The sequence below is a fragment of the Lampris incognitus genome, chromosome 2 (genome assembly GCF_029633865.1).
Source record: "Lampris incognitus isolate fLamInc1 chromosome 2, fLamInc1.hap2, whole genome shotgun sequence".
Lineage (NCBI taxonomy): Eukaryota > Metazoa > Chordata > Actinopteri > Lampriformes > Lampridae > Lampris > Lampris incognitus.
This window is the reverse complement of record NC_079212.1, coordinates 134,923,034-134,938,986: the sequence shown is the minus strand read 5'-3', so window position 1 is coordinate 134,938,986 and position 15,953 is coordinate 134,923,034. Positions and strand designations below refer to the sequence as shown.

General features: G+C 43.7%; 1 protein-coding gene across 5 annotated transcripts in view; it reads left to right on the top strand.

Moving 5' to 3' along the window:
- The window catches only part of st7l (suppression of tumorigenicity 7 like), a 55,536-nt gene extending 44,244 nt beyond the window's left edge, over nucleotides 1-11,292 (top strand). The window contains exons 13-16 of one of the 5 annotated variants that reach the window (XR_008809869.1): nucleotides 497-589; nucleotides 813-952; nucleotides 5,407-5,871; nucleotides 9,483-9,971. Coding sequence is in view for 4 of the 5 variants with exons in the window: in XM_056275206.1 (XP_056131181.1) it covers nucleotides 497-589; nucleotides 813-952; nucleotides 10,742-10,852 (344 nt within the window). In the remaining variant the exon portion in view is untranslated. Of the gene's footprint in view, nucleotides 1-496; nucleotides 590-812; nucleotides 953-3,956; nucleotides 4,192-5,406; nucleotides 5,872-9,482; nucleotides 9,972-10,741 lie in introns of those variants that run through there. The other 4 variants (XM_056275210.1, XM_056275206.1, XM_056275208.1 and 1 more) reach the window with 4 other exon arrangements.
- Nucleotides 11,293-15,953: the final 4,661 nt, after the last annotated feature.

The window sequence follows — 15,953 nt, the reverse complement described above, 5'->3', positions numbered from 1 at the left end:
AGTGTCAACAGAGGACCCAGCAACCCAAACACAGCTGTTTTTTTGTAGGTTTCTAGCGTCACAAATGAACTGTTTGGAGGCAAATTTCCTGTCTGCAGTGTGCCATAGAAGTGACAAATGAAATGCATCATTTGTCACTTTCAGTATATCTGGTCCATCACTGAAACAGAGTGGAGGCTGAGAGGAAGAGCACAGCAACTCTCTGGGGACTCAGTTCTACATCCTGAGACAGATGTCCTAACCATTACAATATTATGAAATAAACATGTCACTCTGTCAATCTAGCATACCATTCCACCCCCTTAGTTGTGTTGAAATTTTTGCTGGCTGTGGAACATCTAAGATTTTGGTAAATATTTTTGGTTCAAAATGTTTTGATAACTTTGGTGTATAATAATGCTTTGTGTGTTACTCATCAATCAAGTTTCTCTCTCTGTCACTATCTCTCTCTTTCTCTCTCTGTCTCTCTCTCTCTCCTTCGTATTTTCCTTCTCAGCCTTCCGGATAATTCCCTATCCTCTGGAGAAGGGGCACCTGTTTTACCCCTACCCAGGATGTACAGAAACAGCAGATAGGGAACTATTGCCCTGTGAGTTGAAGTAGATTATCTTCTTTAATTGCAGGCTGTGAATTTTGGAGGGTTTATATTTTGACAATTGGGGTTACTCTTTATATATTCACCTCCTTCTTCCTTTGTCCTTTCTTTTCCACCCTCCCACCCCAAACCTTTTTCTCCATCTCTAAACATGCCCACTCTTTCTCTCTTACTCTGTCTCTCTCTCTCTGTCTGTCTTCTTTGCTATCTCATCCAGCTTTCCATGAGGTGTCTGTGTATCCAAAGAAAGAGCTTCCCTTCTTCATCCTCTTCACAGCAGGCCTCTGCTCCTTCACCGCCATGCTGGCCATGCTTACACACCAGTTTCCTGAGCTCATGGGCGTCTTTGCCAAAGCAGTAAGTATGGCTCTGTGACCGTGCATATCTATTTTCTGTCATTTCTTCCTCCATAATAGTTGTTGTTTGTTAGTGGGTGCACTGCGCAAGTAAACCTTTTAACACAGCAATGGAAGAGTTTGTGTTAGTTGAGTGTTGAGGTTGGTTGAGAGGTTAGTGGTGTTGATAATCTCAGCTCTTTTGTGTGTAATGGGCTATCTGTGTTCGATGCTGTGGTCATATCATTTCAGAGGAAAAATAAGGCATCTTGTTACCCCAACAAGGAAGTATTTCAAGTTTTTACATGTTTAACACACCTACACCCAAGGTGGCAATTATAAATTCAGTGTTAATGGTGGTACACATTGTCATCATTAGGACATTTTATGATGAATCAATATTATCTTCTTTACATAAATTGCATATCCAGATAATTAAGGCTTGTCTTTGCTATAATTTGATTATTAGATGCTCACTCTGTTGAATTGCAGCAATCTTTTTCACACTTCCACAATGTGGAAGAAATTAGAGACTATAAAAAAATCCGACTTTCCTTCTTGATATCTAGACTTGGAGGCTGGTGTTAATATCCTTTCCCAGTCAGCAGTTTTTAGGTACAGTTACTCTCACGCGACGCAAACTCAGCATTATATTTATGTTATTACTCCAGTGCAACCCGAACCTTTTAACCCTGGTGGTAATTGCTGCCTTCCATCACTGTCAGCGACGATTACAGGTTCGTAGGAGCGCAGGCCAGTAAAGTCCCTGTTTCCCTCCAAAACCAGCTGTAGATCACTGAAAGCTATCGCTAACCACAATTCAAGAGTACAAGCATATTATCATAGCAAACACAACAGCGTAGCACACAGTGCTGGGCAATATGGAAAATATCATCAGAGGGAATTTTACACAATATCGATATGTATATCACAAAATCCACTTACATATGCAAAAATACCATATTTAAGAATCCAACTCAGGTTCATCACATTGACCTGTTTGGAAATGTAAAGTAGATTATCAAACCAAAACTGATTTTCAAATAATACTCCCTGGAATATTTCAGATGTCATTTTGTGAGAAGTTTTAGAAATAGGTTCTCTTTACTGTTAATTTGTGCACTGAAACTGTCTGAATTGAATCCCGATGCCACTGAAGTACGATAAACGACAAAGCTGAATCATTGCCCACCCTTACACAAAGTTTTCCAGTGTTGCTCCCCATGGATGTCTGCCTGACTTGCTTTTTATTGTTTATTTATAAAAGTAGCCTTGTGCTGTCTGTTTTAAGTTGTTTAGCTAGCTCCTCCCTTTGGCTAATCCTTTGTTTATGGTCCCCCTGTTTATTAGGTACTCCCTTTTACTCAGCCTTGTGGCTTCGTAGCAAAAACAAGAGTGTAGAGAACATCTAGTGCTCATCCTTTTGTTATGAGAAAGGTTGTGCTTAGATAGGGTTTTTACAGTGGGCTAGGCGAGCCTGGTTTGTGTAATGCACAGATAGAGAGAACATGAAAGCCATGGATGGAGGAGCACAGAGGCCCTCATCACTTCCTGAGGAAAAACAGATATTTCTCTGAATCTTCTCCTCTTGAGGAAAAGGCCCAAGCAAGGCAAAACAGGAACGGTGGTGATGGCAGTGGCAGGAATCTTCGTCTCCTTTATTTACAGCTACCGGACATGAAAAATATACTGGCTGAATATCTATTATAATGTTAGGAGTGCTCGACATGCACACTATGTGGCAAGGCCGGCGATAAGACTTTTTTTTTTAGATTGCTGACGTGTCGATATATCAAGCTTACCGTCGAGAAGTTACAGAGAGAACCCGTATTTAAATATTTTTTTTTGTACAGGTGTGAACAGGACCAGCAAATGTATACAAGGTAACATGGCTAACATCATGTTAGATTAAAAACATCAAGGAACTATTTAAATTGGGCTCACATCCAGTCTAACACTACATGGGTTGGAAGGGAACCACCATGAAAGTGAGACAGGTGTTGACCCCACAAGGATGTTTTCCGGGGGTGTCCGGGTAGCGTGGCGGTCTATTCCGCAGAGGTGGAAAAACCTGGTCCAGAAAGTAAAAACCCTAACTGTCTTTACTCCACCCATGTACTAAACCATCAGATTGCACTGACTAGTTCCCCAATTCAGCTGGTTTAATACATGGATGGAGTAAAGACACAGTTAGGGTTTTTACTTTCTGGACCGGATTTTTCCACCTCTGCTATTCCATTACATACCGACACAGTTATCACTGGTTCGAATCCCCATGTTGCCTCCGGCTTGGTCAGGCGTCCCTACAGACACAATTGGCTATGTCTGTAAGTGGGAAGCCAGATGTGGGTATGTGTCCTGGTCGCTGCACTAGTGCGTCCTCTGGTCAGTCGGGGTGCCTATTAGGGGGGAGGGGGAACTGGGGGGGAATAGCGTGATCCTCCCCCGCGCTACGTCCCCCTGGTGAAACTCCTTGCTGTCAGGTGAAAAGAAGTGGCTGTCGACTCCACATGTATCGGAGGAGGCATGTGGTAGTCTGCAGCCCTCCCCGGATCGGCAGAGGGGGTGGAGCGGTGACCGGCACGGCTTGGAAGAGTGGGGTAATCGGCCGGGTACAATTGGGGAGAAAGAGGAGGGGGATCCAAAAAAAAAGAAAGAAAGAAGATCAACCCCTTTTTCCTATTCTTTTTATACATTCACGATAGCCAGCCAAGTCAGAGTGATTACATCCTCTGTATGAACATCAGTTTGTCGTCAAGAGGAGGGATGAAAAACAAGATCTTTTGTGGGGGGATGTTGAAAACGCATGTTGAAAAATAATTTCTGCGGAGCGAGATAAAGGTTTTACCTCGAGGTTTGAGGCGGAAGATTTAATCTCGACAGCAATGTTAGTCGAAATAGCCGAAAAGTGTGTTAAAAGAAAGTGGGATTATTTGAATGTGTTTTGTTTGGAGTTAATCCAAGAGTGGGAAGAGATTTCACAGACATTCAAGATTCCTTTCTGTTTTTTCTCCTCTCTTCTTCAGTTCTTCAGCACCCTCTTTGCGCCCCTTGGTTTCTTTGCAGACAAGATGGAAAGCATCATGCCGTCCAGCTTTTGGCACCAGCTGACTCGAATTTGACCTTAACTTTCTCTCTCTCTCTCTCTCTCTCTCTCTCTCACTCATACACACATACACAGACAGACACTAACATGTCAACAACACTACAAACCCGCAGAGGGAAAAAAAAAATGTTTGCTCTCCTGTCTTCAGCATTACAGTCTGCTCGCTGCCTTGGTTCTCATTGTATTGGCTGGGGTTGTATCAACACAGCGATACCACCTCTTCAGATGCTCTTCCACACTGCTCCGGCCAGTTCCTTTTTCCAGGAAAACATTTCACTAAATACCATTCATAACGAACTCGCTGTGTCATTCATCCCTTATTATGTAAACCCTGCATGACAGTGCAATGTTCCACCGAGCAGGGTTCTGAATTATACTCATTATCACAAATTGCAAGACGACCTCCCTCCATTGTTCACTACTCTGAATTGACTCATGAACTGTAAAACAAAATCTAATTACGTGACTTTCACAGTACCACCCCAGGTCTGTGAGCTATTTTGCTGTTGTATTGTCTCAAGTCAGTGTTAAAGAGGAATAGTCACGCATAGCAATGGATTTCTTCCATAGATGACCTGTTTACTGGTACCGTACTGATTCTGATATTATTATTACTGTTAATATCATTATAGCTAAATAGACGTTTTCAAAAGAGTGTTGCAATGCACTTTATAACCAAGGAAACTAAAACTATTTCAAAAAAATTAATAGAAGAGATAACCAGTTTAAGCAGTAATAGACCCCGCCAAAGGAACCGACAGTCAACAAGCATCAAACAAGCCAAGAAAAACAGAAGGGCTTTGCAGTAAAAGTGTATTTTAACAAGTGATTTTAGAGGAGATAGTAACTGTTAGACGCCTGAGTTTGGATGAAGTAACAGTAAGCAAGCTTGTTGTCTAAATTGGTTTTCTGAGCGAACACAGTACCGCCTCATTATCCTCTGTCAGGACGATCCCACAGGGGTTAACCGTGCTAAAGCCTACAAGTCCCTTCTGCACCCCGTATGCCCCTATCCTTATGCAGCAGAGCCCATCTTAAAGGGTTTTGAGACCCTCAAAACAAGGCTGTGATTTACAGCTTCAGAGGAGCCTATGTGTAAACAACTGCCTCCACACCTCAGCAGTGGTCGCCATGGTAATGACACCACAGTGCTACATCACCAGGGCAAACCACACCCCCTCATTCACCCCAGCAATGGGGTGTCGCAGGTCATGGTGTGACCTCATGTAGGTCTGTCCACCGGTATGCATTGCAGAATTCAGTGCAGTTCCTCAGCGCATCAGTCGACCTCTGCTAATCAGGGGACATTGATCCTGTCTGTTGTCTGTTACATCGCATGTTTTTTTTTCCCCCACCCTTTTTCTCCCCAGTTGTATCCGGCCAATTACCCCACTCTTGCAAGCCGTCCCGGTCGCTGCTCCACCCCCTCTGCCAATCCGGGAAGGGTTGCAAACTACCACGTGTCTCCTCCAATACATGTGGAGTCGCCAGGCGCTTCGTTTCACCTGACAGTGAGGAGTTTCGGCAGGGGGACGTAGCGCGTGAGCATATCACGCCATTCCCCCCAGTCCCCCCCCCTCCGAACAGGCGCTCCGACCCGACCAGAGGAGGCAGTAGTGCAGCGACCAGCACACATACCCACATCTGGCTTCCCACCTGCAGACATGGCCAATTGTGTCTGTAGGGACACCTGACCAAGCCAGAAGTAACACGGTGATTCGAACCGGCGAGCCCCGTGTTGGTAGACAGGGGTGCAGACTCATCAGGGGTGAAAAAAGTGACAAGAACATGGACCCTAATGGGGGGTCTGGGGGTGTGCCCCCAGGAAAAAAAAGGTAAACATCAATTTTAAAATGGATGTAGAGTCGATTTTAGCATGAGGATATAGGGAAAAAACTCACCCTGGTATTCACCTTACTGCTACAAAAGTAATGTAAGGGGGACAAAGTTAGGGAACTTAAACATTGCAGAGCTGTGTCCAAGAGAGAGAGAAACCACAACTGAAGAGAATACACAACAATCCAATGAGTGAATATAAATGATTGAGACATTTGTTTTTTAAAGAGATATTATGGGCAGCACTAGTTCTTTATTTGCCACACATTTATTTTATAACCTGCAGACCTAGGGAGCTGCAGTAAATATGAATGCAACCGAACATGAAGGAAACAGGAATATGAATCCAAAAGCCAAGATTGAACCAAACACTGTTGGGCAGAGATTAAATTTAAAAAATAAAACAAATAATACCTCTCTTCCTGTCCACCCCACCCAAGAAAAGCACATTACTTCTTCTTCGCCTTCTTTGCCTGGCTTGTCAATCTTTTTAAAGAACTGGGACATTGGGAACACATATTCCTTCCCATTGACCACACTTTTGCAGTCGAGCTTCACCCGGGACCAGCTCCACCTGCACCTGACTCCTGCCTCAAGCTGAGCTGCAGTAAGGGCATCTCTCTCCTCAAAATCTCTCATTGTCATTCTGAAAACAAATTGAACCGGGTGAGTGATAAAGCTAGACTACCTGGACTGGTCAAATGTGATGCTAAAGTTATAGACAAGGCAAGCTAATTGTACGGCCCATATCATACACAACTGCAACTTAATGTGCTTTAATGTTAACGTTACTTAGTGTAACCGGTTATTTTCTTGCCCGGTGCGGGATTCGAAACGGGGTGTACTGCACCACAAGGCGACATCACTAACCGCTCGACTAAAGTGTCAGATCCGTTAGCTAGGGGCTAACGTGTATTATTAGTAGTTTACAGTCGTCACCCTACCCGGGAGCGCGCCCTCGCGCTTTGTTATTCCCGCGCTCCGAAGAGACTTCTGAGGATCTGCACACTTCCGGATCCCACCGCTGCCACCAATGTAAACGGTTATTTTCTTGCCCGGTGCGGGATTCGTACGGGGTGTACTGCACCACAAGGCGACATCACTAACCGCTCGGCTAAAGGGTCAGACCCGTTAGCTAGGGGCTAACGTGTCTTGTTAGTAGTTTACACTAGTAATAAGGGAATAGTCAAATCACTCAAGGTAGCGTCAACACCAACATTAACGGTGACCTCGGCAGTTACACTACTACCGTTAGCGGTCACACATATTTAAACCTTTTTTGCCCCCAACTGAAATTTCAAACAGCAACGAAAAAGTAAACGACTCTCCCACAACTTCATAACAAAGACAGCCCGAATCCAAATGTTCAGCCTCTTATTTGCAAATGTAGTAAGACCGAAGCTGCTGGTCGCTAACGCTAGTAGCCTGTCTCTGGGTGGGATTTGCAGCGCTATCGTCAATATTAGCAACCCCGTTAAAAAACGAAATGACGCCGTTTGATTTGAAAACCGGATTTGATTCGAGGACAATTTGAGGTACATCGTTATAGTCCAACGTTGTCTGGTTTTATTATATTTACTTTTTTAGTACAAATTCGTGACGCTGTCGCCTCAGCGTGACCGCTAATGGCGATGGTTCCACTAACGTTACATAACAAAGCAACAACAAGAAACCCACGTAAAACAGGTCACTTACCACAATATGTCCATCTCCTCCTCATGTTGGCGTCCCACTGAGCACACTTGTGTCCTCTAAAGTGTTTGGCCTGTATGAAGGGAACTGCGTCTTCCTGTGTATGGGAGAGCAGGGTCTCGACCCCAGCTTAGTGTTAGCGAGGTTAGCCCACCGAGATTGACAGCGGACAGCGCGCGCCTGAGAAACGTATCTAAAATCAGAAGCGATGTAGAAGTGATGGTCCGCTTTACTCTGCCTCTGATTATCTGGTAGGCTACTTGTTGATGCCGTTGGTTGGTTGTTGGATAAAGTAAAATTGAAAAAAAAAAGATCGTCTGCACAACAGAAACGCAGCCGGCCACTCGCTTTCAATAGAGGCCTATATCTATGCCAGCTCGCAGGACCCCCCCCCCCCCAAAAAAAACCTCCCCGGATCTATACGAGTGTAAACTAGTAATAAGACACGTTAGCCCCTAGCTAACAGATCTGACCCTTTAGCCGAGCGGTAAGGGATGTCGCCTTGTGGTGCAGTACACCTCGTATCGAAACCCGCACCGGTTAAGAAAATAACCGGTTACACGAGTCACATAAATGATCTATTTTCATTTGAGAACGGCGAATTTCGCCGAAAAGTGACAAGTTTTGCGCCCATGGTAGAAAATGGAATAGACCGCTACACTACCCAGACGCCCCTGGTACGTCACATATTTGAATCAGACAATTTAAAGTTCCTGTGGCAAGTAGTTAAAATGTATTAAATGCAGTTGGTGATATTTTAGGACACTCACTAGCTCCGACGACGGATAGATGATTGTGTTATTTCTTACCCCCTGATGGTGAAAGTGAAGCAGGTAATGGACAGCAGTATGAAAATCCACTATTGAGCGTTGGCCCAATTCCAGTGCCTCAGCTGTCATCTATATATCTGGCTAAATGTAACCCACTTTTAGACCAAACTGTTCAATTCATTATTACATAACTAAGTATCACCCAAACAACTTCAACACAAAGCAAGTCCATATAGCCAGTTGTAGCTGAAACATGCCATCCAGTCTACAACTGGTTTAAAAGTAAAAGTCTTATAGACATCTAAATCTTAGCCTGCGGAGCCTATACTAAAACTAAAACAATAAAGTGTTCCTGCACAACATATAGACTTGTGTTGTGTACCAATTTAAGCTGTTTGAGATAATGATGTAATAATTAATTAAGCGGTTTGGTCTAAAAGTGGTCTACATTTAGCCGTACATGTTCTGAGACAGGTGAGTGCTAACATGTACTGGCCACGTTGGAGACAGATCTAGTGCTCCTACCTTAACCAGATTTCAGTCCTACAATATATTGTGGGGAATTAAGGGGGCAGCCGGGACGCGAACCCGGGTCTTCCACACCACGGGCAACTACGTTAACCAGTCGACTACAGGGTTCGACCCATTAGCCAAGGGCTTGCGAGTCTAGTCATCCGTGGTCATTACACTACCCTCTCCTTCGAGAAGTGCGTCCCTGCGCTTCAGCATACCAGCTTCCTCGCGCCTCTGGGCGCACGCGCTTCCGATGGCCTACCGGTCTCACCATCCCACTTTTGACACCAATGTAGTGAATTCAGGAGCAGCCGGGAAGCGAACCCGGATCGCCTGCACCACGGGCAACTGTGCCAACCAGTCAACTAAAGGGTCCGACCCGTTAGCCAAGGGCTAGGGTGTCTAGTCATCCATGGTCATTACAATATACATATAACACAGCACAATGAACATAAGTGTGTTTGCAGGCATGTAATTTGGTATTATTAAATGGGCACCTTCCTTGGTTGGTGTTTTGACATCTGTTCACTCCATAAGTTATCGTTAATGAAGTGCCTTTTATGCCCTGCCGGCTCAAACACACCGACTTGACTTCTATATCTTAGAGAGAAACCTTTTTCTTTCTCTTCCTGCAGAGTTATTGGTTGTCCACCGTGGCTTTTAGTATTGACCAAATGTACCCAACAAGAGCTGTAAGCTGACCCGGTGGTGTGCTGTGTGTGTGGGAGAGCAACGTGTCAGCAGTGAGAGGTGAAGGGACAGACTGGTAATGTTGTACTGACACATACAGTGTCGGTGTTACCCCGCAGCAAACTTACATGGCTTTGCTAACAGTCTTTTTTTACATTACTCTGCTAAAATGTGAACAAAAAGCTTCTTTGCTTGTTTACCACTTTCACTCCATACTTGGACCAGTGATACTTGAATATTTAAGTTCTCAATATTTGAAAAAGTTTCATTAGTTGTTTTGGTTGGGGTTTTTTTTTCCTTTGTTTTTTCGCAACTAAAAGAAATGGCTTTTTGCTGAGGGCAAGAGAACAATCCACCCCTTGTAACTATTGTGATGAGTTTGTAAACTCATGATAAATTGATCATTGAATGTAATAAAATGCATTTCTGTTGAAATCTGTTGTTGTCTAAAGGTCTTCAGTGATATTATTTCACAGATGCCGGGTATGTATTTTGTGGTAAATTAATGCATGGATATTGAAATGATTGCTTATGGCGTGAAACAGGCTTGTACTGTCTCATAAAGCATTTACTTGACTCACTGAATTATATATATATAAGTGTATATATATATATATATATATATATATATGTACATATATGTACTTCCTGCAAGAGGTTTTGTGTGTGTGTGTGTGTGTGTGTGTGTGTGTGTGTGTGTGTGTGTGTGTGTGTGTGTGTGTGTGTGTGTGTGTGTGTGTGTGTGTGAGAATGTAAATAGTGGTGGATGGGTGTCTTTTCACTTGCGTTACTCAGAGTGCAGGATTAGCTACACACCAGTTCCACCAGAATTAGTCTCTCTACCCAATCTGGTTGAACCCATTACCAAATTCAGATAATGGAAGAAATGCTTGGTTTTTCTGTTTTGAAGAAACCAAATGTTCTGGTGGGTGGAACTTCAAGTGACGGTGCTCCTCCAAAATAGCGTTGAATGTCAAATACTTTATGTGGAAACTGAAATCCTGAGTAACATGTTGATGATTTAGGGAAGTGAGTTTTGTCTCTGGACAAAACATTGTTAAAAAATGTTGACATTTGTTCACCTTGTTGTCGTTGTAAACACAAGAGTAGCAAGTATAATCTATCGATGCTTTAGATCTGGAAGTAGTACTTAATGGGCCCGTTAGAGCTAGCGATGTGCTGTGCCTTTGTGAACTCCCTACAGGTGAGGAGCCCATCCATCCATCAACCAAACCACTTATTCTGCTCTCAGGGTCACGGGGATGCCAGAGCCTATCCCAGCAGTCACTGGGTGGCAGGCGTGGAGTCACCCTAGACAAGCCGCCAGACCATCACAGGACCGACACACACACACACACACACACTTAGGGACAATTTTGTACGACCGATTCACCTGACCTACATGTCTTTGGACTGAGGGAGGAAACCAGAGCACCTGGAGGAAACCCACACTGACACGGGGAGAACATGCAAACTCCACACAGAGGACAACCCGGAACGACTCCCAAGGTTGGACTACCCCGGGGCTCAAACCCAGGACCTTCTTGCTGTGAGGTGACCGCGCTAACCACCGTGCCTCCATGAGGAGCCATAGTTTGAAAATCAGACTGTAGCCAACTGGCAAACGGGAAAGGACATCATGGTTCAAAACTGTGTCTAAGACATATTGTTTGCAAATCTTTGATATTGCTGACAGAATGAATCAAATGTGAGTACAGCCTGATCAAATTCTTTATCATAGTTATCCATATTAAAATGCAACCACCGGGCAACATTAAAATCTGTAACACAAGGTGACTCGGAGGGGGAAATGCGGGGCATGTCCCACCAGATTTGGTTGGCACCAATCAGAGCACTATACAAGTTTCTCACATCTGTTAGGCCAGACTACGCTGGAGATGCTGTGGAATCGATACCTTTCTAAGGAACACATCATCAGGCTGGATGCTAACCTACACGTGATCTTAAACAGAGCTCTTCCAAGGGCAGCCTTCCTATTCTTTACACCGAACTACCATGCCAGAACTATGTATAAAGCCAGGAGCCTTAACCCAGATGGTTAAGTGTATATCACTTTGCCATCATCAGTAGATCAGTAGACGCTTTTCCATGGTCCATTTTCACTGTTGGAGTTATACCGCCAACACTTGAAGCCTAAGTGGGGAGAATCGGTGATGAGACCCACAGCTGAGAGCCGTCAATCAGCACTCGAGCATTTGCTGTCGGTACCTGAGCAGGGAATCCTGCCTCGCGCAGATGTTTTAATTGCTTTCAATTGCCTGAAAGGCTGATAGAGACCTAAGGTAGATAGCTGGAAATAGCTGAAAATATATGAAGCTGATATACTTTTGTAGTGTATCTGCTCTTGTCCTTCACCCTAATAAGCCAGTAGAGGATGTTATTTATGCAACCCCTGCAGGAGGTTTTTGGTTTTGGGCTTGCGTGAGAATGCAGTTTAGATAGCAAGTGATGTTGTCTAACTCATCACACCGCAGTTCATCCACTCTGCTTGGAAAAATAATACCATGACTCTGTCACACCACACACACACACATACATCACGCAAAATCCATCGGAGAGATGCATTCTTGACCGTTGATTCACTAGATAAGGGTTTTTATTGGCTAATCCCCCAATCCCCTGCAGCCGGCCCAGTAATTTCACCCGGACAGCTAGCGTACCGATAGACTGTGAACTCTCTTACCCAAGAGCCACACCATGCAACATCCTTGTCATGCCATGCAACAACATACATGTTAGCCTAAACTCCCCAAGAAATCTATACCAGGGTCAAAACTCTCTGGCACTGATTTTTTACATTTCTGTGAAAAAAAAAACACTTGGCCAGCCCACCTAGTTATGAACCAATCCTTTTCACTTCCCAAGAATGATCCCTGTGAGTTGTGAAGGTGGCTAAAGGATGCTTGCTGTGAGGTTGTGACAGGCTTGGTTTGGACACTGGTTGAGAAGCAAAGAGAATCAGGAGTAGCCCGGCTGATCAGCAAGGCAGTCCTTCACCCATTTAATCTCTACAAGTTTATATGTGTGGGTGTCTCTTTTTTGTAGGTGCTGTTACTCTCAAGTTTCCACATTTCCATCTGTGAGAGGAGTTTTGAACTGCTGCTTTCAGCAGCTATAAAGCTTTCTTATAGCTGTAGTGTGTGCTGAAAGGAACTGACAGATTGAATGTTGGTTACTGAATGTACAGTTGTTGGATTGTTGCGCGATGTAATGGGATGCTACTGTCACAGTTACCTGCAATATGATAGGCCTCAACTTTGTTACAAGGGCAGTTATGACTCTCAGTGATGGTAATGACAACAGGAACTATTTCATTCCCTTTACTAATGACAAGCCCATAAGGCACATGACCCACAGAACTAGCTAACAGCTGACATGCAAGGATTCTGACCACAGTAACTGGGTCATTCCTGGTACAGCTGCATGGTGGATCTGCTGCCCTGCTCTCTTTCCCCCGTGCAGCAACTGGTTTATCACATTTTTCTATCACACGCAGTCAAATCCAGAGACAGAAAGTATCTACATAACACACAAAACGGAAATTAAATACACAGTCTAGAGTCCATACAGTCTAGCTGAGTGTATTTAGTTTCAGTTTTGTGTGTAATCTTAGCACCTGGAAGACTGCGATGTATCTAGATGTTACTGTTGCCTTGCAGTTAAGTTTCTGCAAAAACAAGATTTTGATTCTCTCTCTTTTAGGCACAGTAAAAGATTTACACAGTTAACATTCAAAATTCATCTCAGCCGCATGGTAGACATTAAAGTCAGTACTGAACAGAGGAAAAAGAAAAGGCCGGTAATTTAATCTTGCTCACACTCGTCAAGTATTGTAATAGTTGACAGAGACCTGCATTTAGATTTAAATCTCACAAAAATAGAGCTTACAGAAGGCAATATTCAGGATCCAAGATTTCTGTCTTCCTCACAACAGCCAATGGGTCTGGCGTCACTTGGCTGCGACAGGACACATGTTACAGTCAAGTTCAATTTCACGTCAGCATAACACTCTGCTGATAGGGCCAAACAGGCCATGTTTAGGGCCAAGAAAAGCAGTGGAACTGTCAGGTCATTTTGCCAATGACTTTCAACACTTTAACTTAAGAAGTCCGCAGGGTAATTTCACAGTTTTTCAAAGTACGCACAATCAAAATATTTCCCATATCACCATGAGCAGTAGATATTAATCAAATGACTTGGAGCAGTACAATGTTAGGAGTGGAGGACTGATTAACTAAGAGGATGTAAGGAATTCATCAGTACTAGTAAATACTTTGAAACAACTGCAGTTCACTTGGATAGATGTTCTTCTCCGCTGCGATGTTCTTCAATGTGCAACATCCCCCATCAGTGAACATTGTTTGTCTCTCTCCCGCGGGCCAATTTTAGCTCAGCAATGTTGTCACAGTGAGATGCCCATTCGATATCACTGTGATTACACATGATGCCGGAGATGCCGGCCCTGTTACTTTTATAGACCTCAGCTGGATCAAATGTTTGTGGGGACAAAGCCATTCATACCCGTAAAACAGATTTAGAGATTAGTGACGCACTGTTAATCCATTCCTACATTGAGTACAGCGTACACTTCGACTAATCATTTTATTAAGTGCAATGTCAGGAAGTTGTTTTTTGTTTTTGTTTTTGCTCCACTGGTTAAATGCTTGAATAAAAACATTTAAGTCTGTAAATTCATTTAAGTTTGGAGTATACCTGTATGTTATGATGCATGCCTTTTCGCTATTCCCAGACGCAGGGTAGCCAGGTGAAGTTTAGGATGAACCATGTTTAGTCCCCCATTACCTTACACTGAACTTGGGGAATTTATGGCACCACAAAAGGGGATGGATGGGGGGTGTCAATAACTCTGTTCTCTCCTTCGTGTAAATGAATCTGCATAAAGTACAGGAGACCAAACACACCCAAGAGAACGGAAGAGCTCTAATGTGAGGGACAGAGGGCGGATCAACAGGGTTAAATATAGAACCGCCAATGTATTTCGGCGCCCCTTTCTCCAAGGTGACAATAAGCGCCCTTGATGTTGATACTTTCCAGTCTGTTGCCCATTTTCATACTACTGGGGTGACTCTGAAAGAAAAAAAAAACATTTGACTTGACTCTTTACTATCTAAAGCCCCCAAATTTTCATTTGAACTCATTTCAGCCCAGAGAGCTAAATATGTTATAGTAAACTATATATAAATGTAATGTAAACTGGGATGCAACACTTTTATCAAGCAACCTTCATTGCAATCGGTGTTGCGTCAATGACAGAGAAATTTAGCCCGCCCTGACCCGAACCCATCGGATCCACACAGCCCCAGTTGAAAAATCCCAGAAAGGGCTGAACTGGACTGTAATCTGCTCACCCAGTTCGTCATGTTTTGCTGTTACTGGAAAGACGCGATATGAACAGGAATTTCCACCGCCAGGACAGTGCAGATGCTTGTCAGCCCGGTGGTGTGGAAATGGCCCTCCCTATTCTTATCTTTGAGGGGGGAAAAAAACACAGTATGCTTGACTTGTAATTAAGATGCAACAATTTTTTTGCGTCAGTAATTAAATTTTGACTCATGAACGTTTGACAGTGGCACCACATTCACCTCTTTTAAAGCTCTTTTTATTTGGCCCTTGCCTTCATTACGTGTTCTTGAAGTAATGTGTTGACACTGAGCATCCCCAGCCTGTTGTCAGATTCGTTTAGCTCTCGGTACTCTATATAAAGGCTTGAGTCTCCAGGCACATCACACTGGGCCCCCGGTGTTTGTTACCGAATGTTGATCTAATAAGTAAAAATCAGTTCTCAGATACACTACTGTGCTTTGTGTAATATGTCCTGGCATGGTTTCATCGAGTACTTCAACTCTCGCAGGCCAAGTCCAAGCCTGTGACTGTGCACAAAAACGCATCGCAAGGCAAAGCTGCATTAGATTGCATTATTTAAAATGGAAGTAGACAACTTTTTTTATTTAACTTATCATTATGAAGTAAATGTTGATTGTACAGTGTAATGGCTACTGAACAATGACACCATCGGCATTTAGATTGGTTCTCTATAAGCCTCACTTTCCCTATGCAGTCGGTTTTTCGGTCGTGATGTCACAATGCCTCTGATCCTTGGAAGATGGCGCCCAGCGTCGCGTTGCCCTTGGAAACGGCCCATGTCCGAAAGACCGATAATTGATTCAATCGTTTAGGTTAAGGCAATTGCCTGTTATGATAGTCAATGTAGGCGGTTAGATAAAGCTAGCTCTTACCTTTACGAAGATCACGGTGTTGTCACAGCCTGTTGGTTTGAAGCTGTGGAGATCTTGAACCCATCCATTCGTAAATTACCCGTGTGCTTCGAGGGACTTAAACGATTTAAACTGGTCCATTGTGTAAGCACTAATACC